The sequence below is a fragment of the Camponotus vicinus genome, unplaced genomic scaffold (assembly GCF_025532165.1).
Source record: "Camponotus vicinus isolate PSW18456_S1 unplaced genomic scaffold, iyCamVici1.0 SCAF_12, whole genome shotgun sequence".
In the NCBI taxonomy this organism is placed as follows: domain Eukaryota; kingdom Metazoa; phylum Arthropoda; class Insecta; order Hymenoptera; family Formicidae; genus Camponotus; species Camponotus vicinus.
This window is the reverse complement of record NW_028141948.1, coordinates 16,034,823-16,059,068: the sequence shown is the minus strand read 5'-3', so window position 1 is coordinate 16,059,068 and position 24,246 is coordinate 16,034,823. Positions and strand designations below refer to the sequence as shown.

Here is a 24,246-nt window from a genome sequence, read left to right as displayed (position 1 = left end):
ATTAAATATATATCTATATTTTATCTATTCAATATCTTAACAAAATATCGAATATGAAGTATATGGTCGTTATTATAATTTTTAGTGGTGAATAATGAAAATTTTATGCAAATAAAAAATGCTCATTTTACGAAATTTATTCAATATTTTTAGTACATTTATAAATCTAGCACTTGAAATGTAAAAGGTTCTAGATTTTTCCTTCGTATGAATGAAAAATGTTAGAAAACATAATGAAATTTATTTTAGAAAGTTTGCTAAATAATCTTTAAAATATTCTCTTTATCTGGAATTTTGAAAAAAACACCTGGAAGTTCAAAGAACAAGTTTTGAATAGACAACATCCTGTGGATCATTCAAAAAATGTTTTGCTGATGCAGGTAGATTTCTAAAGGTCAAAACAATATATCTCTATTTTTTGTATTTGCTATATAACATTGTTTGTGTAGAATTTATAGCAGCAAATTCTAGTAAAATTTTTTAACAAATTTAGGTTCCATTACAAATATTTATCACTGTATTAGATAAATGAGCTTCAATACTTTACCTAGAAATTCTTTGTGAGAAACGTATTTATTATTTATACCACCGTCAAACTTTATAACAAATACGATTAATCTTAACAGATAAATATCACAGAAAGATATTTTAAATTTTACTAACAGTTCAGACAAATTCTATCTCTGTCATTTAGATTGATTAAGTGTAAAACATACACAATATTTATTGATCATTTATCTACCTCAATTAATTTTTCATACCCAGAAAATTGTTGCAAGATCACTTTTTCGAGTGATTGTGATTTAAGTGAGAAACGATACTTTCATAAAGTAATTCTCTCTGTTGAGGTATAATTTCCAGATATTCTCGCTATTATATAATTTTTATTTTCAGCACTAACTTAACTAATACATGTACGTCGGTCTTAAAAAGCGAAAATTACGTAAAATCCGTACTAAAGTTTTTCAACGCTTCATTATCGTATGTTTGCGACGACCGGGAACGAGAGAGGTTCTCTCGGTCCAAGGTTGGGAGATCATGCGTGTTGTATAATGGCCATCGCGGTTCAACGAGATCTCGAAACAGAGCAGGGCCGTAAGATCGGGCACCTGCTCTTCTCGATGCTATTTCCGTACGCGCGGCGATTGAGCGAGTCGGCGAGAAGACGAATCGACGCCAAGAATTCTGCGAATGGATCGAACGCAAGTCGCATGCCACGAGGTAGCTTTGAACTCGCTCGTTCAACCGATCTGCTCGTTATCGGTTCCGTAAGCAAGGTTTCAGCGACGTAAATGGATGGATTAGTCGGCGAAATGTCGACAAAAGTGACGTATCGTACTTAGACGAGGCTTAAATTATCATGCTTATTTTAATCGGTCATCTGTCATATTTATCTGTCACATTAATCTGTCAGGAGGAAATGTCTTTTATCTCTTTCGTACTTGAAAGAGAATCTGAATGCTTATAGAGAAACTTTGCTCGAGAACTGATAAGAATACTATTTGACCTGGAATAAAAACAGCGATAATGTTGTAGAAGAGAGAGAGGCATATTTCTAGATCTCGAATTTTTATCATTGCTTTGAAGTGCACTTTTCATTTAAACGGATCTTGAAAAAAATCCTTATTAAATGCATGACATTTGTCTCTTCTGATTACACTTCGTTATTACATAATTTAATTTTCTAACTGCGATAATGTTGTAAAAAAGGAAGACGGATATTTCTAGATCTCGAATTTATATCATTGATTTGAAGTGCACTTTTCATTTAAACGGATCTTGAAAAAAATCCTTATTAAATGCATGACATTTGTCTCTTCTGATTACACTTCGTTATTACATAATTTAATTTTCTAACTGCGATAATGTTGTAAAAAAGGAAGACGGATATTTCTAGATCTCGAATTTATATCATTGATTTGAAGTGCACTTTTCATTTAAACAGATCTTGAAAAAATCCTTATTAGATGCATGACGTTTGTCTCTTCTGGTTGCACTTCGTTATTACATAATTTAATTTTCTAACTGCGATAATGTTGTAAAAAAGGGAGACGGATATTTCTAGATCTCGAATTTATATCATTGATTTGAAGTGCACTTTTCATTTAAACATCTTGAAAAAAAATCCTTATTAGATGCATGACGTTTGTCTCTTCTGGTTGCACTTCGTTATTACATAATTTAATTTTCTAACTGCGATAATGTTGTAAAAAAGGGAGACGGATATTTCTAGATCTCGAATTTATATCATTGATTTGAAGTGCACTTTTCATTTAAACAGATCTTGAAAAAAATCCTTATTAGATGCATGACGTTTGTCTCTTCTGATTACACTTCGTTATTACATAATTTAATTTTCTAACTGTGATAATGTAGTAAAAAAGGGAGACGGATATTTCTAGATCTCGAATTTATATCATTGATTTGAAGTGCACTTTTCATTTAAACAGATCTTGAAAAAAATCCTTATTAGATGCATGACGTTTGTCTCTTCTGGTTGCACTTCGTTATTACGTAATTTAATTTTCTAACAGCGATAATGTTGTAAGAAAGGGAGACGGATATTTATATATCTCGAATTTATATCATTGATTTGAAGTGCACTTTTTATTTAAACAGGTCTTGAAAAAAAATCCTTATTAGATGCATGACGTTTGTCTCTTCTGGTTACGCTTCGTTATTACGTAACTTAATTTTCCAACAGTGATAATATTGTAAAAAAGGGAGAGGCATATTTCTAGATCTCGAATTTATATCATTGCTTTAAAGTGCACTTTTCATTTAAACGGATCTTGAAAAAAATCTTTATTAGATGCATGACGTTTGTCTCTTCTGGTTGCACTTCGTTATTACGTAATTTAATTTTCTAACAGCGATAATGTTGTAAAAAAGGGAGACGGATATTTATATATCTCGAATTTATATCATTGATTTAAAGTGCACTTTTCATTTAAACGGATCTTGAAAAAAATCCTTATTAAATGCATGACATTTGTCTCTTCTGATTACACTTCGTTATTACATAATTTAATTTTCTAACTGCGATAATGTTGTAAAAAAGGGAGACGGATATTACTAGATCTCGAATTTATATCATTGATTTGAAGTGCATTTTTCATTTAAACGGGTCTTGAAAAAAAATCCTTATTAGATGCATGACGTTTCTCTCCTGGTTACACTTCGTTATTACGTAATTTAATTTCTAAACTCGATTACGTTAATACATTGCAAAAACTACTTCCACAGCGTGCTCTCTATGAAAGAATGTCTTTTATTTGTGGACCACATGCCGTCACCATGGCCGGGTTTTCTCTCCGGGCATCTCACGAGCAGGATTGACTCATCGCCGAGGACGAAGGTTAAGGAAGCATCAGCGAAGCCCGAAGAGAACAGGGGCGAGTACTGTGCCCGGCTGGTCGTTATCAGCGTCTGTTATCGACATAAGAAAGCGGTTGACAGAGTTTACCGAATAACTGACAGCCTTAAAGGATGCTTTACACGGTCCGTTGTGCTCTCGAACGTGACTCACTCGGTTCGCCAAAGGAGAACGGAAATCTTGTTTAGAGAGAAAGAAAGAAAGAGAGAGAGAGAGAGAGAGAAAGGAACGTTTGTCCTTTGTGACGTTTATCTGTGTTCGATTGTCCCAAACAATCGTGTTTGTGGTCCTCGTTCCCCTGATACGAGATATTGGTCTGCTAAAGATCACAGCGGCAACACACACGTGTCCCTACAATCGGGTCAAATATATTTAATCACGTTGGCAGATAGAGATATGTATACGAGACGAGACTCGACAAGGAAGAAAGCGATTATTCGAAAGCCGAGATATAGAAGATATTTTAGGACGACTTAATATTACGTGGCACGTTCTAGTTTTTTTTATGTGCGTTTCTAGATAACAAAGATAATGGACTATACTATTCTATCGCCCTTGTATACACGTATGCGTCAAATTTACAAGAATAAATTCTAGATTTTTGTAAGATAGGAAAACACATGCAATCGTGTTCTCGATTATTAATTTATTGCTTGTGAATGAATATTAAAATTACTTTCGCATTTTTTATTGCGAGATTTTCGATGAACGATATAATCAACTGTTTGAATTTTTTTTCCAGATATACTATTCTTCTCTCATGAGACGCATTCCAGAGTGGAATTCTCTATTCTTCGATGGTCATTTCCTGTGTTTGAAGCAATGCGTGCCCAAAGCCCCTTATCATTCTCCTGTCCGGTGTAGAATTGTTAGACGACTGGACGGAGAACTGATAAGGGCCCGAGGGTCACCGAATCATCGTGGGACTGGGTACATCGCATCGTTTGCTAACCGACAAAAGCATGTGGAAAGAACAGCATCAAAAACCATCAAACTAATATTTATCGATGAATATTTAATATGTAATTGAATATTTTTAATAAGTTATTATCACTTATTAATTTTCCATACATTTTTAAATTTTTAGATTGACGATGATAATTCATTATCAAGAATGAAAAATATATTTTTTACAGAGTCAGATTTATATATGATTATTCAATGTATGAAAGATTATTTATTGATTTTATTTGATATACATATATCTTAGAAACTATATGTATATATGTGTACATGTATATTTTAATTATGAAAATAACTTTAAATCATATTTTTATAGATAACATATAGTATGAAGGATTTATCAGGATGAGAATAAAATAAATCATAGTTCTCAATAAAGAATTGTTTTATTGTAAATACAATAAATAATACAAAAATCTAGTAACTCCTACATCACTTCTTATTCCTCTGTATACTATACATATTAAGGATAAATCTGTCACATCAGTCTATGCTTTACATTTTAAAAAATACTTGTTAAATTATTTGACGGTAAAAATCTAATAAGACATAGTTGACTTGTTTGAAGGTAAAAAAATGCCAAAAGTTAAAAGCAAAATATTAATGTGTAAAATTAAATAAATTTTTTACACATTGTGTCACTTTACCATTCGCGAGAATATGGTTTATAGAATCGATTCATTCGATTAAATGAATGATATTCTCTAGTCATTTGCTAAGAGCTTCAATTACAAACTTTTTCAAGAGCGATTAATTACGTTCCTGTACTTTTAGACGCCGCGTGTTCCACCTCGTAATTCGGATTAATTTGAATGACCTGCCTAGTCTCGCATAATTTTCGTGGTTGATTTTGCACGATGAGTATTTGCTTTGTTTCTTCGGGCTTTTCCGGTAAAAATTGATTAACCCCCACGATTTTCAATGCCGGCAAACTTTTTATGATCGTCGCGTTCGGAAGTGTGAGATTTGTAGTACCGCAATCCACTTTCGGAAAAATCACTGGATTTTTTGACACTGTTGATTTTTTTACCGGCGTGTTTGGGCTGTCTGTGTAGGAGGCTGATCGCTTTACAGGAACACTATTGGTTGATATCGGCATCGTCAACACATCCGGATTATTAATTGATATTATTTTAGGTCCAAGAACTATCCCGTTTCCTAATTATTAAAATTAATTAAAATTACGACTAATTGCAATTTACTAATTGTTACTTAAAAACTATAATTAAATAAGTTTTCTTGTTATCTCTACTTATTTAAATAAAATATTTTAAAGAGTAACTTGCGAAGTCGAGCTAAATTGGACGATAGTTTATTCAGTATCGTGTCAAATTATCGACGTGAAAAATTTTAAAAATAGTACCGAGATAGTATGAACTCAAGCAATATGTTAAATTAATAACTTGCCTTTCTGCATCGCTTTCGTGATCGGACAATCTTTGTGCGCCAGTAAAAGGGTCTTCAGTTTCGCTACTTCCGAGCGTAAAGCCTTCACTTCCATTTGCAAGGCTGCATTCGTCTCGTTTACGTTAAGGGCCGTTCTCTGGAGGTCTTGAATCCACGCCTTCCTTTTAGCCCGCGCACGCATAGAACTGGCACGATTGCGCTCGAGAATATCTTTCTTCTTTAATTGATCAGTTGTTTTCTTAACATTTTTTTTCTTCGATGTAGGAACTGCGTCCATTTTCGCGTTTTCTTCTGTCGCTTTTTGATTCTGTGCGTTCTTAGATAAGGTTTGTTTCAGTTTCTGCAATGCAATTTCTAAGAAATTCATTTTGAAATGCGACTTAGTATCGTAGTACGATCTGATGTAAGTTACCATTTTTGCCAAAGATAATCTGGACATTACAGTTTTCTTGGATTCCGATTTCATTACGCATCGCAAAGCTGGTTCGGTTTTGATGACGACGGTTTGCTGTCTGGTGCTAATATTGGCCATATTGGAAGATTCGGATACCGCTGTTGCAGATAGTTGCATCAATTTACCATCCGCCGTTTTCAGTAGCAGTTGCACCTCTTCACCATTGATGGACCTTTGCAAAAAAATCCTAGATTTGTTAGTGAAATGTCATCGTAATAATTTCAAAGATTTTTGAATTAAAAAAAAATATGTATCACATAATTGACTCATATAAAATACGTTATAAAAATTTAATTATTATTTTCTCTTTTAAATCATTTATCTAGAGCTATAAAAATCACATGAGTTTTTGATCACAGAAAGAATTTAAATACTACAATGGAAGAGAAAATATATACATATCTCGAGTCAAAAATATGAGTGTTACAATAAAATGCATAAAGATTTTAAAACAAGAGGAAATTCTTACAAAGGCGATGACAGTTCTATCGGCGAAAGTTTAGGCGCTATGGGTGTATTTGTATCTGAGACAATGATGTTTGGTGCGAGAATATTATTTTTTGCAGAGTTAACATTTGAATCCTTGGTCAATTCCTGCGTCTCGTTTGTACTTATTTTAATACTGTTACATTCATTTGACTTTATAGGATTGTCTTCCTCTGTACTTTTTTCTATAAGAGACACAGTCGAAGGGCAATCTTCAACATGGTCTTCAGAAAGGATTTGAGTACTCACAGGCAATACATCTGATATATAAGGAAAAATATGTGGAGTGTGCAGTGTGTCATCTGTAATTCCAGCCTGCAAAAAATGAATCCATGTCACATAAGTATTTCTGGTATCGATTTTTTTCTATAAAAAGGAGTAATGTGATTTTTATAAATTTTTTATATACGAATTATATTTGATAAACATGCATTTCTTGTTGTACCTCTGGTACTGTAAGCGTTCCTGTATTTCCAGTTTCAACAGCTCTTCGAAATGTCTCCTCGAAAGGATTAACTTGAAGATCTTGAAATAAACCAACTTCCTCACAATTTTTAAAGAACCTCGTCGGCGTTGGAGTTTGATCTGCTACATCATAAATTAATCTCAATACCATCCACCTCTAATACAATATGAATAAATCAGCTGTCAAATATGTCTTACCAACAAACCCAGTGCTTTTGGAATTACTGCCAAGATTAAGCATCATGTCATGTTTCTTTTTATGCACTGTTAATTGATCCTCATTTGTAAAACTCTGTAAACGAGAAATAAGAGTCCTATTAATTCTTACAATTATTATAATTTTCTTAAATGTTTCAATAGTCTAAAATAAGTCACTTTTTTTTCAGCGCAAGACATCTGTCACTTACCATATTGCAGCCTGATGTGGAACAAGCAAAGAGTTTTTCTGTATCAGTCATTGCAGATATGTTTCGATAAACTCCAAGTATTCCAAATTTCTTCTGGATACAACACAATATTTATGGAATACAAAGTATATTCCAATTAAAGCGCGAATGTGATCAATAATTGCTGTTTATGGATATCGACATCACTATAACTTTGTTGTATAATATAATCACCAACGAAGAAATTTAATTCCTTAACTTTAAAATGATTAATTGAATCACTTTGTAGGTACACAAGATTTGGTCGTTCGGAGTCAGCTGTAGCCATATTGGTACTGTTTGACACTGGCTGTATTGACAGATGCGTGCTGCCATCTTACATGAGGAAGAAGTGGAAAAGAATACACACATGACTTGTAGTCGATATTATCGTAAAAATGGGTATTTAAATATTTTTCATCATCATATTAAATCTTTTTTATATACTAGAATTAATTAGAACGAATGATTTCAAAACGCGCTCCATTTAATTCCTTTATATAGAAATAAAGCACGAGCATTAAATATGTTCTAAATAACTCATGCAAATAAAATAATTTTGTTTTTAAATAAAAATAATTTTCCATCTTTTATCGATCATAATTATATAATTTTTAATAATTAATTATATAATAATTATAAATTAATTATATATATAAATAACATAATAAATATAAAATAATTTATCATATTTAATGATGTAATTACGCGAATATTTTCTTGCAAGTCATCGAGAGAAAGCGTGCTCTTTATATATTATTGATATCTTGTGATTAAACTAATCAATGTCATTTGCATCACAAGTAAATATTTATGCATAATTTACGTTCTTTTAATTTTAGCTATAAAATAATATTTTAATTGACGTATATTACTATGACGTATATTAATCGATTGATGATTTCTCGATTCGTTATACTTGTAAATACTCTTCACAAAATATATAATTAATAGCTCTATATTATCTCTCCCGAGATCTCTCTCATTCACATTGATTCTAAAACACACACACACACACATCATGGCGAGAATGACATAGAAAAAGCAGCATAATAATGTCATAGAATACCTGCATAAAATATCTTGGTAATGACGTTTGTAAATTTATGCGTGGCTTTTCATTACGAATTATGTCATGTTGTTACATAGCGAGTTGCATAGACACTTCATTTGAAAGTAATGAAAAATATACGTGTATCTTTCTCTTCAGCGATTTAATGGTACATAAATATATAAAATATAGATATGATGAAAATTTTAACATGTAATCGATATGTATATCGAAATAAATTGTCAAGCGAGGAATAATTGAATAAAAGACTGGTCTAATAAAAATTACGGTATACATATATCATTTGTATCCGATTGATTCTATCGTGTTGACATGAAAGATGTAATTATGCTTTTATTGCAGATACTAGATGCATGATATGACTAATGGAGAGAGCTAAAATTTTTTAAAAATCTATTTTAAAAAAAGATTTTCTCTTTATTCGTTTATTTCTTCAATCTAGTTTGTATTTATCTGGTAAACGAATAATTGCAAAGAATTGCGTATCGATTGAAACAAATGTACAACGAGATAACGAGATTTCGAAGTGAAATCTCGCGCGGAAGAAAACAAATTATCTCGCGCAATTGTAGCTCTCTGTGAAAGTAAGTTTCGGAATCACTAAGCTCGCGGATAGTAAACCATACGATACGATATGTATTATCATAATTACACCCTCTAAGAAAGAATTCATGTCAAACGCATGCAAGAAAATTTGTAATTTAAATTAAAATTGTAGCGTTAGGTTTGTGGAACATACATTGTTCTTCGAGATCTGTAAGATAAGCATACAAATGATTGCGAGTACACGAATTAAAAACTCGAATATATATATTCACAATTTTACAATAAGATCATTAGATAAGAAAAAGTTGGACAAAGATGAGGAAACAAATTAATTAGGAAAAATGATTTTAAAAAACTTTATATGAAAGAAAAATAGGGCCAGGAGAGCAGCTAGATGGAAAGTGATGTTTTTGCTCAACCTTTTTTTACATTCTGGAAAGAACGGATATAAGAGTCTTTTATTACACTTCGATATAATTTCACTGGTACATAGAAAAGGAACGCTTTGGGCTCCTTCAGGCCTATCAGGAGAGAGTGAGGACAGGCCAAAGAGAGTGGTCTCGGATGCTGATGTTTCTGTTCCTCATCAGTAGTCAACCGCGTGTCGCGGTGCTCTATTCATTGGCTTGTAACGTGATATAAGCGGTGATACATGTGTCTCATGGCACACACATGTCAAACAAATTAGATCTCAAAGTAACGTTAGAAGATTTCCTCGTAGCAATAAAAATATCCGCGAAGTGAATTTATTTAAAAAAAGCTCACGCTTTTATAAAGTGATCCAAATGTGCGTGTGCAATTTTAATAATATTGTATAGAATACATTGTGTGTGTGTGTGTGTGTGTGCATTTATATACATTGTGTAAAACAAAGATTCTACCTCTTTATAAACTATAATATTTCGTTTAATATTTTGAAACTTCTTTAAGTTTAAAAAATAAAAATAATAATAAATGTATGTGATATATATTTAAATTTATGACAGAAAAACACAAGCGTGAATTATTGATAAATCTATCGAACTGTGATAAAAAAGAATCGATTGAATCGGGGAGAAAGCACGAGCCCTTTCGCCCGTCTTGTCTAGAGTGTTAGATCGTGTTCCACAGATGGTATCTCACACATTGTTGGCCTTGATCTTAATCGAAATCCAGGTAAGGTTGTTGATCGCATCGTGTCGCACGTGCATTCAATTCTTTAGAACATGATCGGACTGATTCGGAAAAACCGTCCTCGTCGGCGCAACGATGCATGCAGTTATCCGCTCGTCCATAAAAACCATGCTCTTGGAGACATTCATGACAAAGATTAAAGTTCTCCACGCGCCTCGCTGTGTCTTTTCTTCTTTTCGCATTTTTATTTAAATAAAAATTTTTAATTAATTATTTAAATAAAAATTTTTATTTAAATCTTTCTTCCTTTCGCATTTTTATTTAAATAAAAATAAAAATGCCGGCTCGGACTCTTGATCGAAAATTTGTGAAGAATCTATGCACGTCTGAATTATTTAAATAATGTATATTTTTTTTCTAATAAAATATTTTCTTAAAAATATTTTTTTATAAATGATAAAAATATTTTCTTAAATATAAGAGTGGAGTTCTTAGGGGATAATGTGTTAATTAATGACATAAATTAAGAGTAGATGAATATACTAGGTATGTGCGCGTATTGATACTTGTTTTATTTATTAGATGGAAGAAAAACATGAAGAAAGTGGAGTAGTCAAAAACAATAGCAAGTTCGTGTACGAGTTTTAACTCGTAATTCACGGCACGATGGTTGAAAGTGATATTTCACTCTTTCCTTCGTCTTCAATTTACCGCGTATCATTTAAGCAAACTAGCCGAAATTCATTATCGAAATTGGAGCAAGCTCCTTTTAACTGGTATATTTCGCGAAAAATTAATATATTTCACGAGCATAATTTCTGTTACATCTTCACGAAATAAAAGGCTTTTTAAATCTGATACTTTTAACAAATTTAATTAATGTTAAAAAACTAGGATTATGAAATGAATCGTAATAAAATACGTTATATTTATACTTATTTATAAGTTTCTCGATCAATATTCTTTTTTATAATTAAATATCTCGTCATTCGTGTAAAAAATGGATTAAAAGACACTTTTCTAGAATGCTCTTAAATGTAATCTAGTGCGCCGGGGACACTACGGATGCGTTCACCATGGCGAATCGCCGTCGTTGTCAAAGTCGAAAGTTACCGGCTAACTTTCACTAATAACTCCAAGAAGAAAGAGGGGGAGGGGTACAGCACCGAGCGCGCGCGCGCGCCTGGTTCCGGTCGGTGTAGACCGACCGAACATTACGAAGCACTAAAAGGCGTGCCACTTGTCTCGGTGGCCTGGTTTCGTGTCCCACTTTTATCTCGGACTGTACGTGAACGTCTTGGACACGCTAGCGTGAACTCGCGCTTACGGTACGCTGTCGAGGAACCGACCGACAAAAGGTCCCCAGGTGCCAAGATCGATAGGGAAACCGGAGATGAGCGAGTCCGTTAGTCGCGATCATCATAATTAATATTTTTATATCGTATCTTTGACGTTAAAAAGATTCGCACGTAATCTGCATATCAGCATGCAACCGTATGATGCGAGCGTGATTGTATAATTCCAAAATACAAACAAAAATGAAATTTATATGCTATTAATTTTAAGGCATCTAAGATAGAATAAATAAATAATTTAGAAATTTTGCGTGAAAGAATGACACAATTTTAAATTATTATGCTCAAGTCATGTTCCGTATAAACCTTTTGCGTGAAACAATTATCTAATTTTCATCTCGAGATAAGACAATAGTGTCTTCGTACAATCCAGAATAAAATGGATTCAAAAGTGCCAAACGCGCGTAGGACACATTAATGGACTTATATAGATTTTACAATCTATATATATTTAAAAGTTCTATAAATAAAATAAGCCTGTAAAATAATAAAACAAAATAAAACATTACGTAATGCGAAAAACTCGCAAAAATCGTTGCATTAAAAAAAATTTACAAACGAACTTCTCCCAAAATCTGATTATGTTTTTGTTAGGTGGATTTTTTTTCACGGTTCCGGCTAACAATTATCACTTTCCACATCGAGGTCCACCGAGTATTACTGGCTTCCCTTTGAACTCCTCGCGGCCATTCGATTAACGCGACGGTAAAACAAATTTTATTTCGCCCAATTGTAACGAGCGGATCACGCTGCGTAAAAAAAATGTGTAAAAAGGCACGATGTTCTTTTTTATTTGAGTATTTTTTGCTCTTTTAGTAGAACAGCGACGAGACAGAAGAGCGCCGGAAAACTCTGATTTCAAAGTGAAATCGAGGGAGAGACGGCAAAATGATCCGATATCGGATCAAAAACGATCGAACATAATTGGCGAATGACAGTGGATCGTATATTCATCGTTGACGGCCGAGGAGAGAAATGGTTACTTTCAAAACTGATGCACTTATCACGCTACTTCTGATCGCTAATATCTGCTGTCTCGTTAATACCAGAAAGAACAATCGATTTCTGAAGAACTTTGGTAAATAGATTTATACTATACTTCCAGTTGTATCAGTGAAGATAATGATTTACTGATTTAAATGTATTTTTTTTTTAGATCGGGTGGAAAAAGAGGAAAATTTCGAAAATGCGATCGATTCACATGGACAAATGAGATTTTTCGATGAACTTGGATGTAAGTATAACATTATTATATTTATATAGTAACGTGTTATATTGCTTCAAGTATGCCACCGCGAAGTGGTCTTACCTGTTTAAATTACGTTATCGTGAATGTAATAGCAAGTAGGCTTTAAAATGAATTTTAAGAATTGTTTCGAAAGAGAAAGGCCGCTCGTACGTTTTGAATAATAAATGAATCTCTCCCACGTCAGTTAAAAAATGAATGGGGACTCGCGCCTTTGACACTGCTATCGCAATGTTTAAGCATAATTTAAATACAATTAGAGAATGATTGCCACGAAAGAATAGGGTTGTTGCGATAAAAGCTTGCCACGGCCCTATTTAGGGTCCACCACTGTTATTGGCACAGTGAGGATATTGTTATTCACTAGAGGGATCTTGAGGGATGTGGTCACCCTACGATTGTGCTCGTCGGTGCCGTTTCTCACGGAAGGTCAGTCGGAAGTCAGCACGCAGTGGACCTCGAATACCTCCACTGTCACTTATTTGGTCAGCGAGCGACCTTTAAAGAATCCTCCGCATGGCAATCGGCATTGCACCCATCGAGCAAGATACCAACATTGTTTTGGAGTCGTATATCATTGTGTTAAAAAGTAGCATTAGGTGTGAGGTCTGGATAAATTAGGGGTCTAGAGCAGTTGCCCGGAAAGCGAAAGACTTCGATTTCCGATCCAGCCGCTTGCATCTCATATATTTTTCTAGTCCACGAATATTGTTTTCTAGCAATTATTCGTTGGGCTGAAAAATGTGTGAATGCTCTCTTCACAGGATATGCGTCGATGCCGTTGCCATGGATGGATTCTGTCGCTCGTTGACCAAATGGACGTATAGGCATGTTTGACCTCCTCCCACATACATCCCTATCTTTTCTATGTAACATATCAATGCAGTCAAAATGGTAAACGATATAATATTTGGTTTTGCCTCTCTTCCCTAAAAATAATTTCGAGTAGTAATTAAATAACGTGAAAAAAATAATTCATGCATTTACATGTATCTCCGAGCAATAAAGACAACTCGAGAAACTGATAGGTATTGGAAAGGTTTTAAGGTGACAAACCGATTAACATTCACCGGATATGTATGTTTATAAACTAAGACAATGACCTATATCATTTTATAATTCATTTTATAATTAATTTAATGTTTTTCGCTATTTTGCAATAGTTATACTCAAATTAGCGCAAAATGGAAAATACATCATCGTTTTTTTTGTTATATATATAATCAATAAATCAATTCAAGAGGGAGAATTATATAATAAAATTAGCAAATATTTATTACTGCATGCAAGATTAATATATTCAAAGAATTAAAAAAAAAATCAAAGGGAGAAAACGATTCTCTTTTTGAATAATATTTTATTTGGCGTCGTAATCATTTTGACATCTCTCACGAAAGGAGATTGCGAGTAATATTTTCTACCGTAAATGTGAGGAGAACACGAGAAAAATTCACAGTTGAGTTAACAAGGGAGACGAAATCGGAATCGTACTTGAAAGGCCACTTACTGACGCTTACTTTCTACAAGAATATTTATAATGAAGCGCACGGAAGTTCTCCGTTTTCACTGCGACCTCAGTGGATCTTGTCTCTGTCGTTAAAAGCGCGTTTTACTAGGTTTACATCTTCCTTTGTACCGAAAATGAAATGCTACTTTATAGTCTCACTAAATTACCTTTCCTGCAGCAGTTGCTGAAATTTTAATTAATTCAATTAACGACATTTCATGGTTTAACTAGTACGATTTAAGCATCTAGTTGTAGTTAATTTCTGTTAAATGGTAGTTAATGTGCATCATAATGTAAATATTATCTGATATTATTATTTTAATCTTACTTTTTCTTAATTGAACTTAATGAGTAGTATAGTAGTGTGGTAGTAAAGTAAATATTCCGTGTTAATGTATGTTAATTTTCTCTCAAAGATAAAAATACTTTCAGTGAAACCATGCGATGAAATTGGGTCACAACATTTCAGTGTGTCAAATCTATTCGATGTAAATAATCATTCTAATCAATCGAAATCAGGTTTTTCAAAAACATTTTTCTTTATAATAGAAAATTTTCTATATAATAGAAAAAGATCTTATATCTTTTATTTATACATAATAAAAATAATTTTCTATGAAGAATTATTTCGTAAAATACTTCTAAATTTTTATTAATTCGGGTCGAGTGCTAAGATAATATCAAAAAAAGAATAAATGTTATTTAGTTATTTTTTAAACGAGATGACATATATTGACAAAATTATTAAATTTCAATGAAAAAAAAATAAAATTAATGAAAAATACATTGGAAAGTATGTAATTTTTTGATGCTTAATCTCTCTTCATCATATTTTGCCAGTAATAAAAAAAATATCAGTAACAGTAACAAAACAAAATAGCTTAAATTTGACAATGGATTTGTTAAAGAGGTGATAAAGTCCATCCTGGTTTTCCACCCTCGCGAAACGATTGTGGCTTAAATCTTGATGTTTTCCCGCAATTGAGAGTACGACAAACCCGCGGTAAAATAATTTAGAGAAGAAAGAAATGGAAAATAAGCATTCGGACGATGGCCAAGGTGGGGAACCAATGTGGGACCAACGACACTGCCGTTGCGGGAAAGCTGATGCCGGTGAAAGCAGCGGACGCCTCCTTAGATCCGAATCGAGACTCGTGGGACATCGGCTTGAGCTAGTCCACGTGCAGAAGGCGTGCATTGTCACGGCCTCTCCGCCACTTCTCGGTGAAGTGTCATAAAAAGCCTCTAAGACCTTTGAACCGGTTTCTCGATCGCACAAACACGTATTATTCGATGTTTGAAAACAAAACTCCGTCAATTGTCGTCTTGGAACTTACAGAAAAATTTGCAACGCACTTGAAGTTACTCCAAAAGGAATAAGTGATACCAAAATGGCAAAAAATTTACATTGGATTGTAAGAATCGTCCGAGACATTGCATCTCATCGGAATCTTCGATGAAGCTAAAGATTTGTGAGAAAAACTGTGAATCAAGTCTTTTATCGTATAAGATCACCATAAAGGATTTATAATTCAGAATTAATTAGTGATTGAATCATACTAAATGTACTTGAAATTTAAAATTTATTTAAACGATATCAATATTAATTGATCATCGAACAGGAGGTGGAAGTTACTGTTCGGAAGAGGAAGAAAAACAAGAAATTGATGAGCCAAAGAAATCGTATGCTAATCAATTAATTTCTTCAACGTTTATGCCAGTGAAATTTAAACTAGTCAAACCTTGAAAGGGACTTTACAGCTCTCAACTAAATCAAGTTTCTCCTTGAATAATTTTGGAGAAACTCGATCTGGTCTTGACATCCTTCTTCTTCATCAATCATTATCAATGGTTCGAAGAAATGAACCATTCTTGAATTATTCTTATCGTGGATTATCCTTCCGTTTCCTCTGATTTTTCTCGTGTGCAATGAGACCGCGATGACGTGCAAGATATCCACGAAATAATAAACAAAAGTCACAATCGACCATGAATATCGTGCTCGGGATGCTTCTGATCACCATAGCCGGCGCTCTCGATCATGACAACTACTCGTGGAAACGCAGAGAGGATGTCAAAATCGCGGCCACGAGCCGACCGGTTTCATCAATCAAGGTTAAAGAAGCTCGCTCGCAACGATCTAGTATACATTCGACTCACAGATCGAGACCATCGAATCCATTCAAGGGCGACGTTCTACAAAATTCACCGAGAAGATTCGCGGCTGCCGAGGATTCGGAGGAGCAGAATCTCTGGAATCTCGGTACCGTCAGGACGAGGCAGGATGTGAAGCGCGAAAATCGAGCCATTGAGAGCACTTTGAAAAACGTGATCGGCAGACCATCTTTGGGTAAAGTCGAGCAGTATCAGTACTTTTCGAACTTTCCGTACGGCGATGAAGCTGCCGACGCCATATTGGAGAACGCGGAATATCCGCAGAATGTAATATTCTCCAAGAACATTCAGCAAGATTTCCTGGATCAAAACGCAAAAGAAGATGAGAAGGAAAAAGATTGGAGCGGGCAGAATGTATTCCAGAAAGACCCACAAGACGAGCTGGAGGAAGAAGTTAACGTTCAGGAATTTCTAGACGACATTAGACAGAAGAAATTGAATGGAGAATTCGAAGAGCTGTTGAGTGGACATCGTCAGGGCAGAAGGAGGAAACTTACCAGTCAGCAGCAAGGTGTTCTGCTGGTGGAAACGCTCAGAAAGAAGCGAAATCACACCAATGATCATCGAGGGCATGGTTCCAATCTCCAGAGCGGCCTTATGGATATGCTGGGCAGAAGTATGTTTATAAAATCGAAAAATGAAACGGAAATAATGTTGCCGCTGGTGTTATCGAAAGGATTAAAAGTGCTTTCAGTCGAATAACATATATCGATCCTGAGAGTGAACTCTATAGGTTGATGAATAAAATGTAAAGAGAGATGTAAAATACAGATAAAATAGATAAATATAAAAATAACATAATAAACAAAATATATAAAATTATACTAAATTAGCAAAATAAGTGATTCATCATCTTATATATGATACTTTCGAGATTTTATAAAACAAAATTTGATATTGAATATCGCTGATTTTCTATTATTGAAGTAAATTAATAACATATAAATTAACAACATGTCAGTCAAAAGTCAATTAATGAAGCAGTTGTTGTGGAGTTTTTTTAGGTGAACTTCATAGACACTAATCTTCTGAAGAAAAACGCAACGCAAAATGGTGTAATTAGCACGATTAAAACTGGAATTGCGTGAGATGAAACACATTGATATCGTGACAGATTTTCACAAATGAAATTAGCTGCTTTTCCATTATTACATTATTGAAAGAAATCCCAACTAAATCTTTTCCCTTGGTAAAATCTTTCGCTTGTATATTAATATTAAAACCATTTAATATTAAAACCATTTACATCGATATTAAAACGATTCATCGTGTAGATATTTAGACGTGAAATTTATACGTGATATCCAACACAATCTGTTTCAGTGATACCGCAAACGTGCAAGTACAAAGGCACAAAGTTCGAGTGCGGCCTTAGTATTAGCTGCGTTTTAGGCGGCGGTCGACCTGTCGACCTCTGTTCCGGGGGTTTAATATGGAGCTGCTGCGTGGACGACGACGATATACCTGAGAAGATACGACCGACCGTCGGCTTGCTACAGAATGCCAGTAAGTTATTTTTGCAGATCATTTTTAGAGCCAAGAGGAATATCCGGTAGCATCCACCGAAAAATAATCTCTACAAAAATGAGTACATTTTAATTGATAAACTTGCAAATTGTCCTTTGTGTTATCATTTAGAAGCGGAAGAAACGCCGTATGTTTTTATCTCACGGAAGAATTTTTATTCCAACAATGCTTCAATTAATTCTCGAGGTCTTTTTCATCGTCGTGCCTCTATAAATTTACAACATCCTCAAAGAGAGTCCCTGTCCTCGAATGTCGCTAAACCGAGACTTTCTGTAGCGAGACCTCGTGGTTGTATCACGCTTTCAGCGCGACTCGTTTGAGAGAGAACGAGACTCCCAGTAAACATATTTAAATTTGATTACGCTGTGAATGGTCTAATCTTGATTTCTTTATTCGAAGTAATTATCTGAAAAAGAAACGAAGTGAAGTAAAAAGAATACATGACCATAATTTTGCGTCCTGGGAAATGTTGTGTAACGTTATTCTAACAGATTAAGTCAAAGGGTTAAACCCTGATTAAATTGGGAGAAGGTTGGGAACATCTAATTTATCTATGTTTAATCGAAAGGAGACACTGTGTGGCTGGAAGTAACCTGATTTCTATCCGGTGACACATCCGAAATTATACAACCGGCAGCGTCCAGCTAGAGTCGCGCGAACGAGCACCTACGGAGTATATAGTCGGCACTTTCAAATACAGTTATTCACACCTAGTTTGCGACGGCAAACGCGTTACGCGCTCGCAGAACTTACGCGGCTTTCTCAAGCCGCAAGTCGCTCACCGTAACCGCGCCAACATCAATACAATAGCGTGATTAGGAACACAAGGAAATAATGTCACCGACGGAGCAACAACAATTGCAATTATCGTACATACTCTGTTTTATTATATTGTTTATAACATATGAATAATTATAAGCGACTTTTTCTCGCACTCCTTTGTTATAACAGAGAGCATATTATATAGTAGAAGTGGAGGGAAAAATCGTATTTATGATCTTTTTAATCCTGGGATTATAAAATGTCGTCTACGCGTGTAACGTCTGTATATTAAACTGACAATTATATATTCTTAATTATTTTTGAAGTATATACAGAATATCCCATGGGAAATTGCAGAAATTAATCAGCTGTCATTTTTAAATGTATATAAAGTACAGAAAAAATATCTTTTAATAAAAAGAACATTTAACATTTTTATTTACATATGGACAATCGGAGATATTTTTATCATTTAATAAATATTTATAAAAAAATGTCAATATAATAATGATATATTTTAAAAAACCTTGTATATTTTTTTTTTCCGATATGCCATTCGTTACGAAAAAGACTTGGTATCTGTTTCAATTTTGATAGTAAGTTATCAAAAATATATCTTTAAAAATTCTTTATAATTTCCAAAAGGAGCTCGATTCAAAAATATATATTATATCACTATAAAATTGTCTACACATGTTTTTATAAATAATAAAAATATCTCCGAGTATCTTTAGTCTATATGTAAATAAAACTCTTAAATATCCTTTATTAGAATATTTTACTTCCTCTGTATGCGTTTAAAAATGACAGCTGATTAATTTCAGCAACTTCTCGTAGAGAAGATATACCCTGTATATACCCTGCATAATCTCGATGTTATTGGACTTAACGCGATGCGAGTGATTCCGAGTAGCTAACAGCAACATCGTTACGTTGCCCAGCGTTTTCCATAAATCTCGGGCACCAACAGCCGTACGTGGATGACGACGTGCATATTTACGGGAACGCGATTAGGCCCAGCAGGCCGTCGCATAGCCAGATGGGACCCCATCGACCCCCATTCGGTAATCCGACGACGAATCCTTACGATCCGTCTTACACGATCTGGAACCACGATCGACCGACGAACGATCTCGCGATCGGCCACGATCGACCTACGTACACCTCCCGGCCACCGCATCACACGATCCAGGACTATTCGCAGGACGAGTACAACGGTGGATACCCGTCCCACGCTTCCGGTATACACGTGTCGACGTTTGAGGAAGCCTCCAACGCCGCTGTGGACTACTCTAGATACCGTGGTAATCGCACGAGAATGCACACGCAGACCTGTTGCATATTGCATGCCGATATGTGTCGAGCACGATGTATGTCGAGATTTATGAAACCGATTAATCGACGAGTTCGGATATTTTCGATGTTGTTGGGCGTAGAATTTTTGCTGCCTACCCTGCGTAACATGGAAAACTGAACTCATCGAGGATGCAATTAATAAATATACGGTTTCAATGCCTGATCGAGTCTGTGCTTCTATTATATTCGTTGCAGCGGACTGAAATTTTCAAGGTCTTCTAGGCGCACTTGATTATCAATTTGGATACGCTCGATTATATTATAATCGATAAAACGACTATATTATAATCGAAAAAACATTAAATTTAGAAGACAGATGTTATTGTGCGATCTATAATAGAAATTATTAGATGCTATCTATCAGTGATCGAGATAAGAGAATAGTTGGACTTTAAGCGTGCAGAGACAAATGTACAGAATTATAGCTTCAACGAAATACACGAGACGAAACTATGACGAATTTTGTAAAACAGACTCACAAAACAGTACAAGGTACTACATTTATTATTAAATATTAAAACATAGAAATAAATTATCGAACTATAGTGATCTAAACGATCGAAAAGTTTCATGATCGAGACAGTACCTAAATAAGCACGCAATCCTTTGCACGGAAACTGCACGAGAATGAATACTTCCGCTGTCACATCGCACATTCTACCGCACAAAGCTGTCAAAAAACGATCGGAAAATTGGATTTGTGAAGAAAAAATGTGAGAGAATGCGCTGGAAAATGTGAAACATGACGGTACAAAAGACAAAAAAAAAACGAAATATAGAAAAAGCGAAAAACAATACTAAATAAAAATAAAAAACAATATTGAATAGAAGATTATACAAGGGAACATGGAAGAATAAATAATTGTATTATTAGGTAGTTCTCTGATTCTCTCAAGTAAACTATAAAATAGAAGTATGAGATAAAGATAAGAAATATTGAAATATAAAAAATTGATGAGAATTTTAATATTCGAGAAAAATATAAAATTTTTACACATGTATGTATGTCTGTTATTTGTATTTTTATTTTCACACAATTGTATTCACACTTATTTATATTACAAGGGTTCTATTCGTGTCAAGAAAATCTTGCGTTAATTAATCTTGAATAATATCTTTTCATCCCGGTAATAAAATTGCAATATATTCTCTAAAGTTGCGTGAACTTTCTACACTTATGATAACTTGCCGTACTTATTTTCTGCTTTCTGTCTCTCGCCAAACCGCAAACACAGCGAGTAAATTTAATTGCACGCAATATATAATTGTAGAAAGCATCAGTTGAAAAATTTTTAGCATAAGCTTAGTATCCTCTCGGTACCTCGTATTTTCATTTTCTTCCTTCACGACGCGAATCACACAAATAGCAGCTCTACAATCTTCCGTCCCGCCCGGAGAGACGTCACTTCGCGTCACATAATGTCACTATCGCAATTTATCTCCCAGGCACTTCCTCTTTCGTTGATTTTCGACTTACATTAATAACGACTCGTCGTTTCAGGCTGCGGCGAGCTCTACACCAGGAGCAACAGGATTGTCGGCGGCCACTCGTCCAGTTTCGGCAGCCATCCGTGGCAGGTGAGGTTCTTCTCGCAGTTTCCTCCTCCTCGTCGCCACCATAAATATCTCTCGCACGGCTCTCGCGGAAGGACACCTAATTCTTTCTTTCCTCTACATTATTCATTGGAAACGAACCATCAATTTGCGCGTCTAGCGAGGAGAAGAGAGAGAGAGGGGGAGAGAGAAGGAGGGAATAATAATCTATTAAATCTTTTCCGCGAGCCGTGACGCGGCCTTGGATGCATATTTCATGTAATGCACTATTAAATGAACCTCTCGACGTTCGCTCTGTTACAGGCCGCTATTATCAAGTCAGGATTTCTTAACAAGAAGCTATCTTGCGGCGGTGCCTTGCTGAACAATCGATGGGTCGTCACCGCGGCTCACTGTGTCGCGACGTTAGTATCGCGACATTACTATCGTAAGTGGTATGATAAGAATATTGATCGATGCATATTTCGCGTTCCAGGACACCCAATAATAATTTGAAAGTTCGACTCGGAGAGTGGGATGTTCGGGATGCATCGGAGCGACTGCTTCACGAGGAATTCAACATCGAGAGAAAAGAGGTTTTGCTATAAAAATATATAATTTTTTCTTCAAGTATTACATATACTTTGAAATATCGATATCTTTAAAGCCTTATTAATCTGAAAATATTTAAAAGTATAAAATACAAAATACTTTCTTTTATACAAAGTCTTATCTCATCGAGACAAAAGGGTGATCGCTTGATGCAACGACGCTACAAGTCATAATAATAATAGGTACACCCACAATATTCTGCTACCGACTTTCGGAACGACGTGGCTTTGGTTAAGCTGTCTCGGACGGTAGCTTTCAAGCAGCACATTGTCCCGGTTTGCCTGCCGGCGAGGAATTTGAAGCTCTCCGGCAGAACCGCAACTGTCGCTGGTTGGGGACGGACCAGGCATGGTCAAACTTCGGCACCATCCGTTCTTCAAGAAGTCGACGTCGAAGTGAGTACACTCTCGCCCGACTATTTGCCTTTGATGATAAAATTCAAATTATCTCGCATCCTCGAATTATACGTGTATAACATACATAATAATATTATTTATAGTAATATATTTTTCTACAGTTTTCTTTTTTAATTTTAAATAATGTTTTACACATTAATATATTCATAAGATTTACATAAAACATTATGTATAATATATTTTAGATTATTAATATATATTGAAAGGCTCTGTGACAAAAGTTTACTGTAAAAAAAAGTTATATAAAGAGATATACACATATATTTATACACCATTGTTGTATATCTTTGTTCAGGTAATACCGAATGACAGATGTCAGAAGTGGTTCAAAGCAGCTGGAAGAAGGGAGACCATTCACGATGTATTTCTGTGCGCAGGTTATAAAGAAGGCGGACGAGACTCTTGTCAGGTAATAAGATAAGATGTACAGAATGATCGAAGAAAAATATATGTTTAATATTGATAAGATAATTAGCTAAACACACATGGAATTATACAGTTATGTGTACAAGTCAATTTGTTATAGGGTGATTCGGGTGGACCGCTTACGATGTCAGTGGAAGGCAGACACGTTTTGATCGGTTTGGTTTCTTGGGGCATCGGTTGTGGTCGTGAACACTTGCCCGGTGTGTACACTAATATCCAGAAATTCGTACCCTGGATCGATAAAGTTATGAGTTAAATGAAGAAGAGATAGCTCAGTTCCTTCGAAGGTTGTGCGTTGTTTCGCCCAGGAAAAGAAGAAGAAGAGGAACAGACGAGAGAATGACACGCAGTTACCCCCAAAGTTTTGACTCGTTCTTTAAGAACTTTTGCGATCGTACTTGGTTATCCTTGAACGACGGGCACTTTCTCGAAAGTGATGAAAAACATAATGTTTGATACGGTTTGATAAAGTATACTCGAAGCTGAAAAGTGATAATGAAAAATTATAATCAATGTAACCCAATGATCGGTTTGTTTTGCTAAGACGAAGTTGTTGAAATATTGATTAATAGCAATGAATGGGATATATAATATGAAGAACATTTAAGCTGCTTGTAAGCCTCGTTATTGTTATTCATATAGCAAATAATTTATTATCATACATATTAAAACTGATAAGTATGATTTGCTTTGAAATTATCTGTTATTTAAATATATGTTTTTGAATTAATATAACAAATTATTGAATTGAGATGTTTTTTACAATAATTATTTATATTATATGGAAATTCGTAAAAGTTTGAGAAATATTGTATTTTAAAAATATTTAAAAAAATATTTATTTTAATAAAATGTAATGTAATGTATGAAAATTTATTAAATTTGTTTTGAGATTCTATCTATCAAAAAAATCATATTTTGCCAAACTTTCACATGAAATATTCATATATTTAAGAAACTTGAACAAAGAAAGGAGTTGTATCAAAAACTGCAATTTTTGATAAATTGACAACATATTATTAAA

General features: G+C 34.4%; 2 protein-coding genes across 7 annotated transcripts; one reads left to right on the top strand and one right to left on the bottom strand.

Moving 5' to 3' along the window:
• Positions 1-4,706: 4,706 nt before the first annotated feature.
• On the bottom strand, positions 4,707-7,887 carry Atf-2 (Activating transcription factor-2). 3 transcript variants are annotated; one of them, XM_083084457.1, is made up of 7 exons: positions 7,559-7,887; positions 7,350-7,443; positions 7,132-7,274; positions 6,670-7,001; positions 6,159-6,372; positions 5,747-6,062; positions 4,707-5,497 (listed from the first exon to the last, which is right to left on the bottom strand). In XM_083084457.1, exons 1-7 carry the CDS (start codon positions 7,607-7,609, stop codon positions 5,094-5,096), a joined length of 1,554 nt encoding a protein of 517 aa, XP_082940583.1. In that variant the 5' UTR covers positions 7,610-7,887; the 3' UTR covers positions 4,707-5,093. The 3 variants fall into 3 exon arrangements, with proteins under 3 accessions (XP_082940583.1, XP_082940582.1, XP_082940580.1); XM_083084456.1 differs by having other exon boundaries at positions 5,747-6,086; positions 7,132-7,271; XM_083084454.1 differs by having other exon boundaries at positions 5,747-6,086; positions 7,559-7,886.
• Positions 7,888-9,852: 1,965 nt separating this feature from the next.
• On the top strand, positions 9,853-23,973 carry LOC145963005 (serine proteinase stubble). Of its 4 annotated transcripts, none has more exons than XM_083084570.1 (11): positions 9,853-10,349; positions 12,257-12,367; positions 12,482-12,740; positions 12,819-12,896; positions 17,914-18,096; positions 21,737-21,813; positions 22,093-22,193; positions 22,265-22,364; positions 22,563-22,775; positions 23,092-23,205; positions 23,323-23,973. In XM_083084570.1, exons 3-11 carry the CDS (start codon positions 12,638-12,640, stop codon positions 23,476-23,478), a joined length of 1,125 nt encoding a protein of 374 aa, XP_082940696.1. In that variant the 5' UTR covers positions 9,853-10,349; positions 12,257-12,367; positions 12,482-12,637; the 3' UTR covers positions 23,479-23,973. The 4 variants fall into 4 exon arrangements, with proteins under 4 accessions (XP_082940696.1, XP_082940695.1, XP_082940698.1 ...); XM_083084569.1 differs by having other exon boundaries at positions 12,479-12,740; XM_083084572.1 differs by lacking the exons at positions 9,853-10,349; positions 12,257-12,367; positions 12,482-12,740; positions 12,819-12,896 and adding exons at positions 16,242-17,206; positions 19,821-20,183.
• Positions 23,974-24,246: the final 273 nt, after the last annotated feature.

Coding starts and splice junctions, on each gene's coding strand:
- Atf-2 (XM_083084454.1), bottom strand. CDS start 7,609: ATGACTGATACAGAAAAACTCTTTGCTTGTTCCACATCAGGCTGCAAT. Junction 7,444..7,558: donor CCACATCAGGCTGCAATATG/GTAAGTGACAGA, acceptor TCTCGTTTACAG/AGTTTTACAAATGAGGATCA. Junction 6,373..6,669: donor ATAGAACTGTCATCGCCTTT/GTAAGAATTTCC, acceptor TTTTTTGCAAAG/GTCCATCAATGGTGAAGAGG.
- LOC145963005 (XM_083084572.1), top strand. CDS start 16,405: ATGAATATCGTGCTCGGGATGCTTCTGATCACCATAGCCGGCGCTCTC. Junction 18,097..19,820: donor CGGCTTGCTACAGAATGCCA/GTAAGTTATTTT, acceptor TACGTTGCCCAG/CGTTTTCCATAAATCTCGGG. Junction 22,194..22,264: donor GCGGCTCACTGTGTCGCGAC/GTTAGTATCGCG, acceptor TTCGCGTTCCAG/GACACCCAATAATAATTTGA.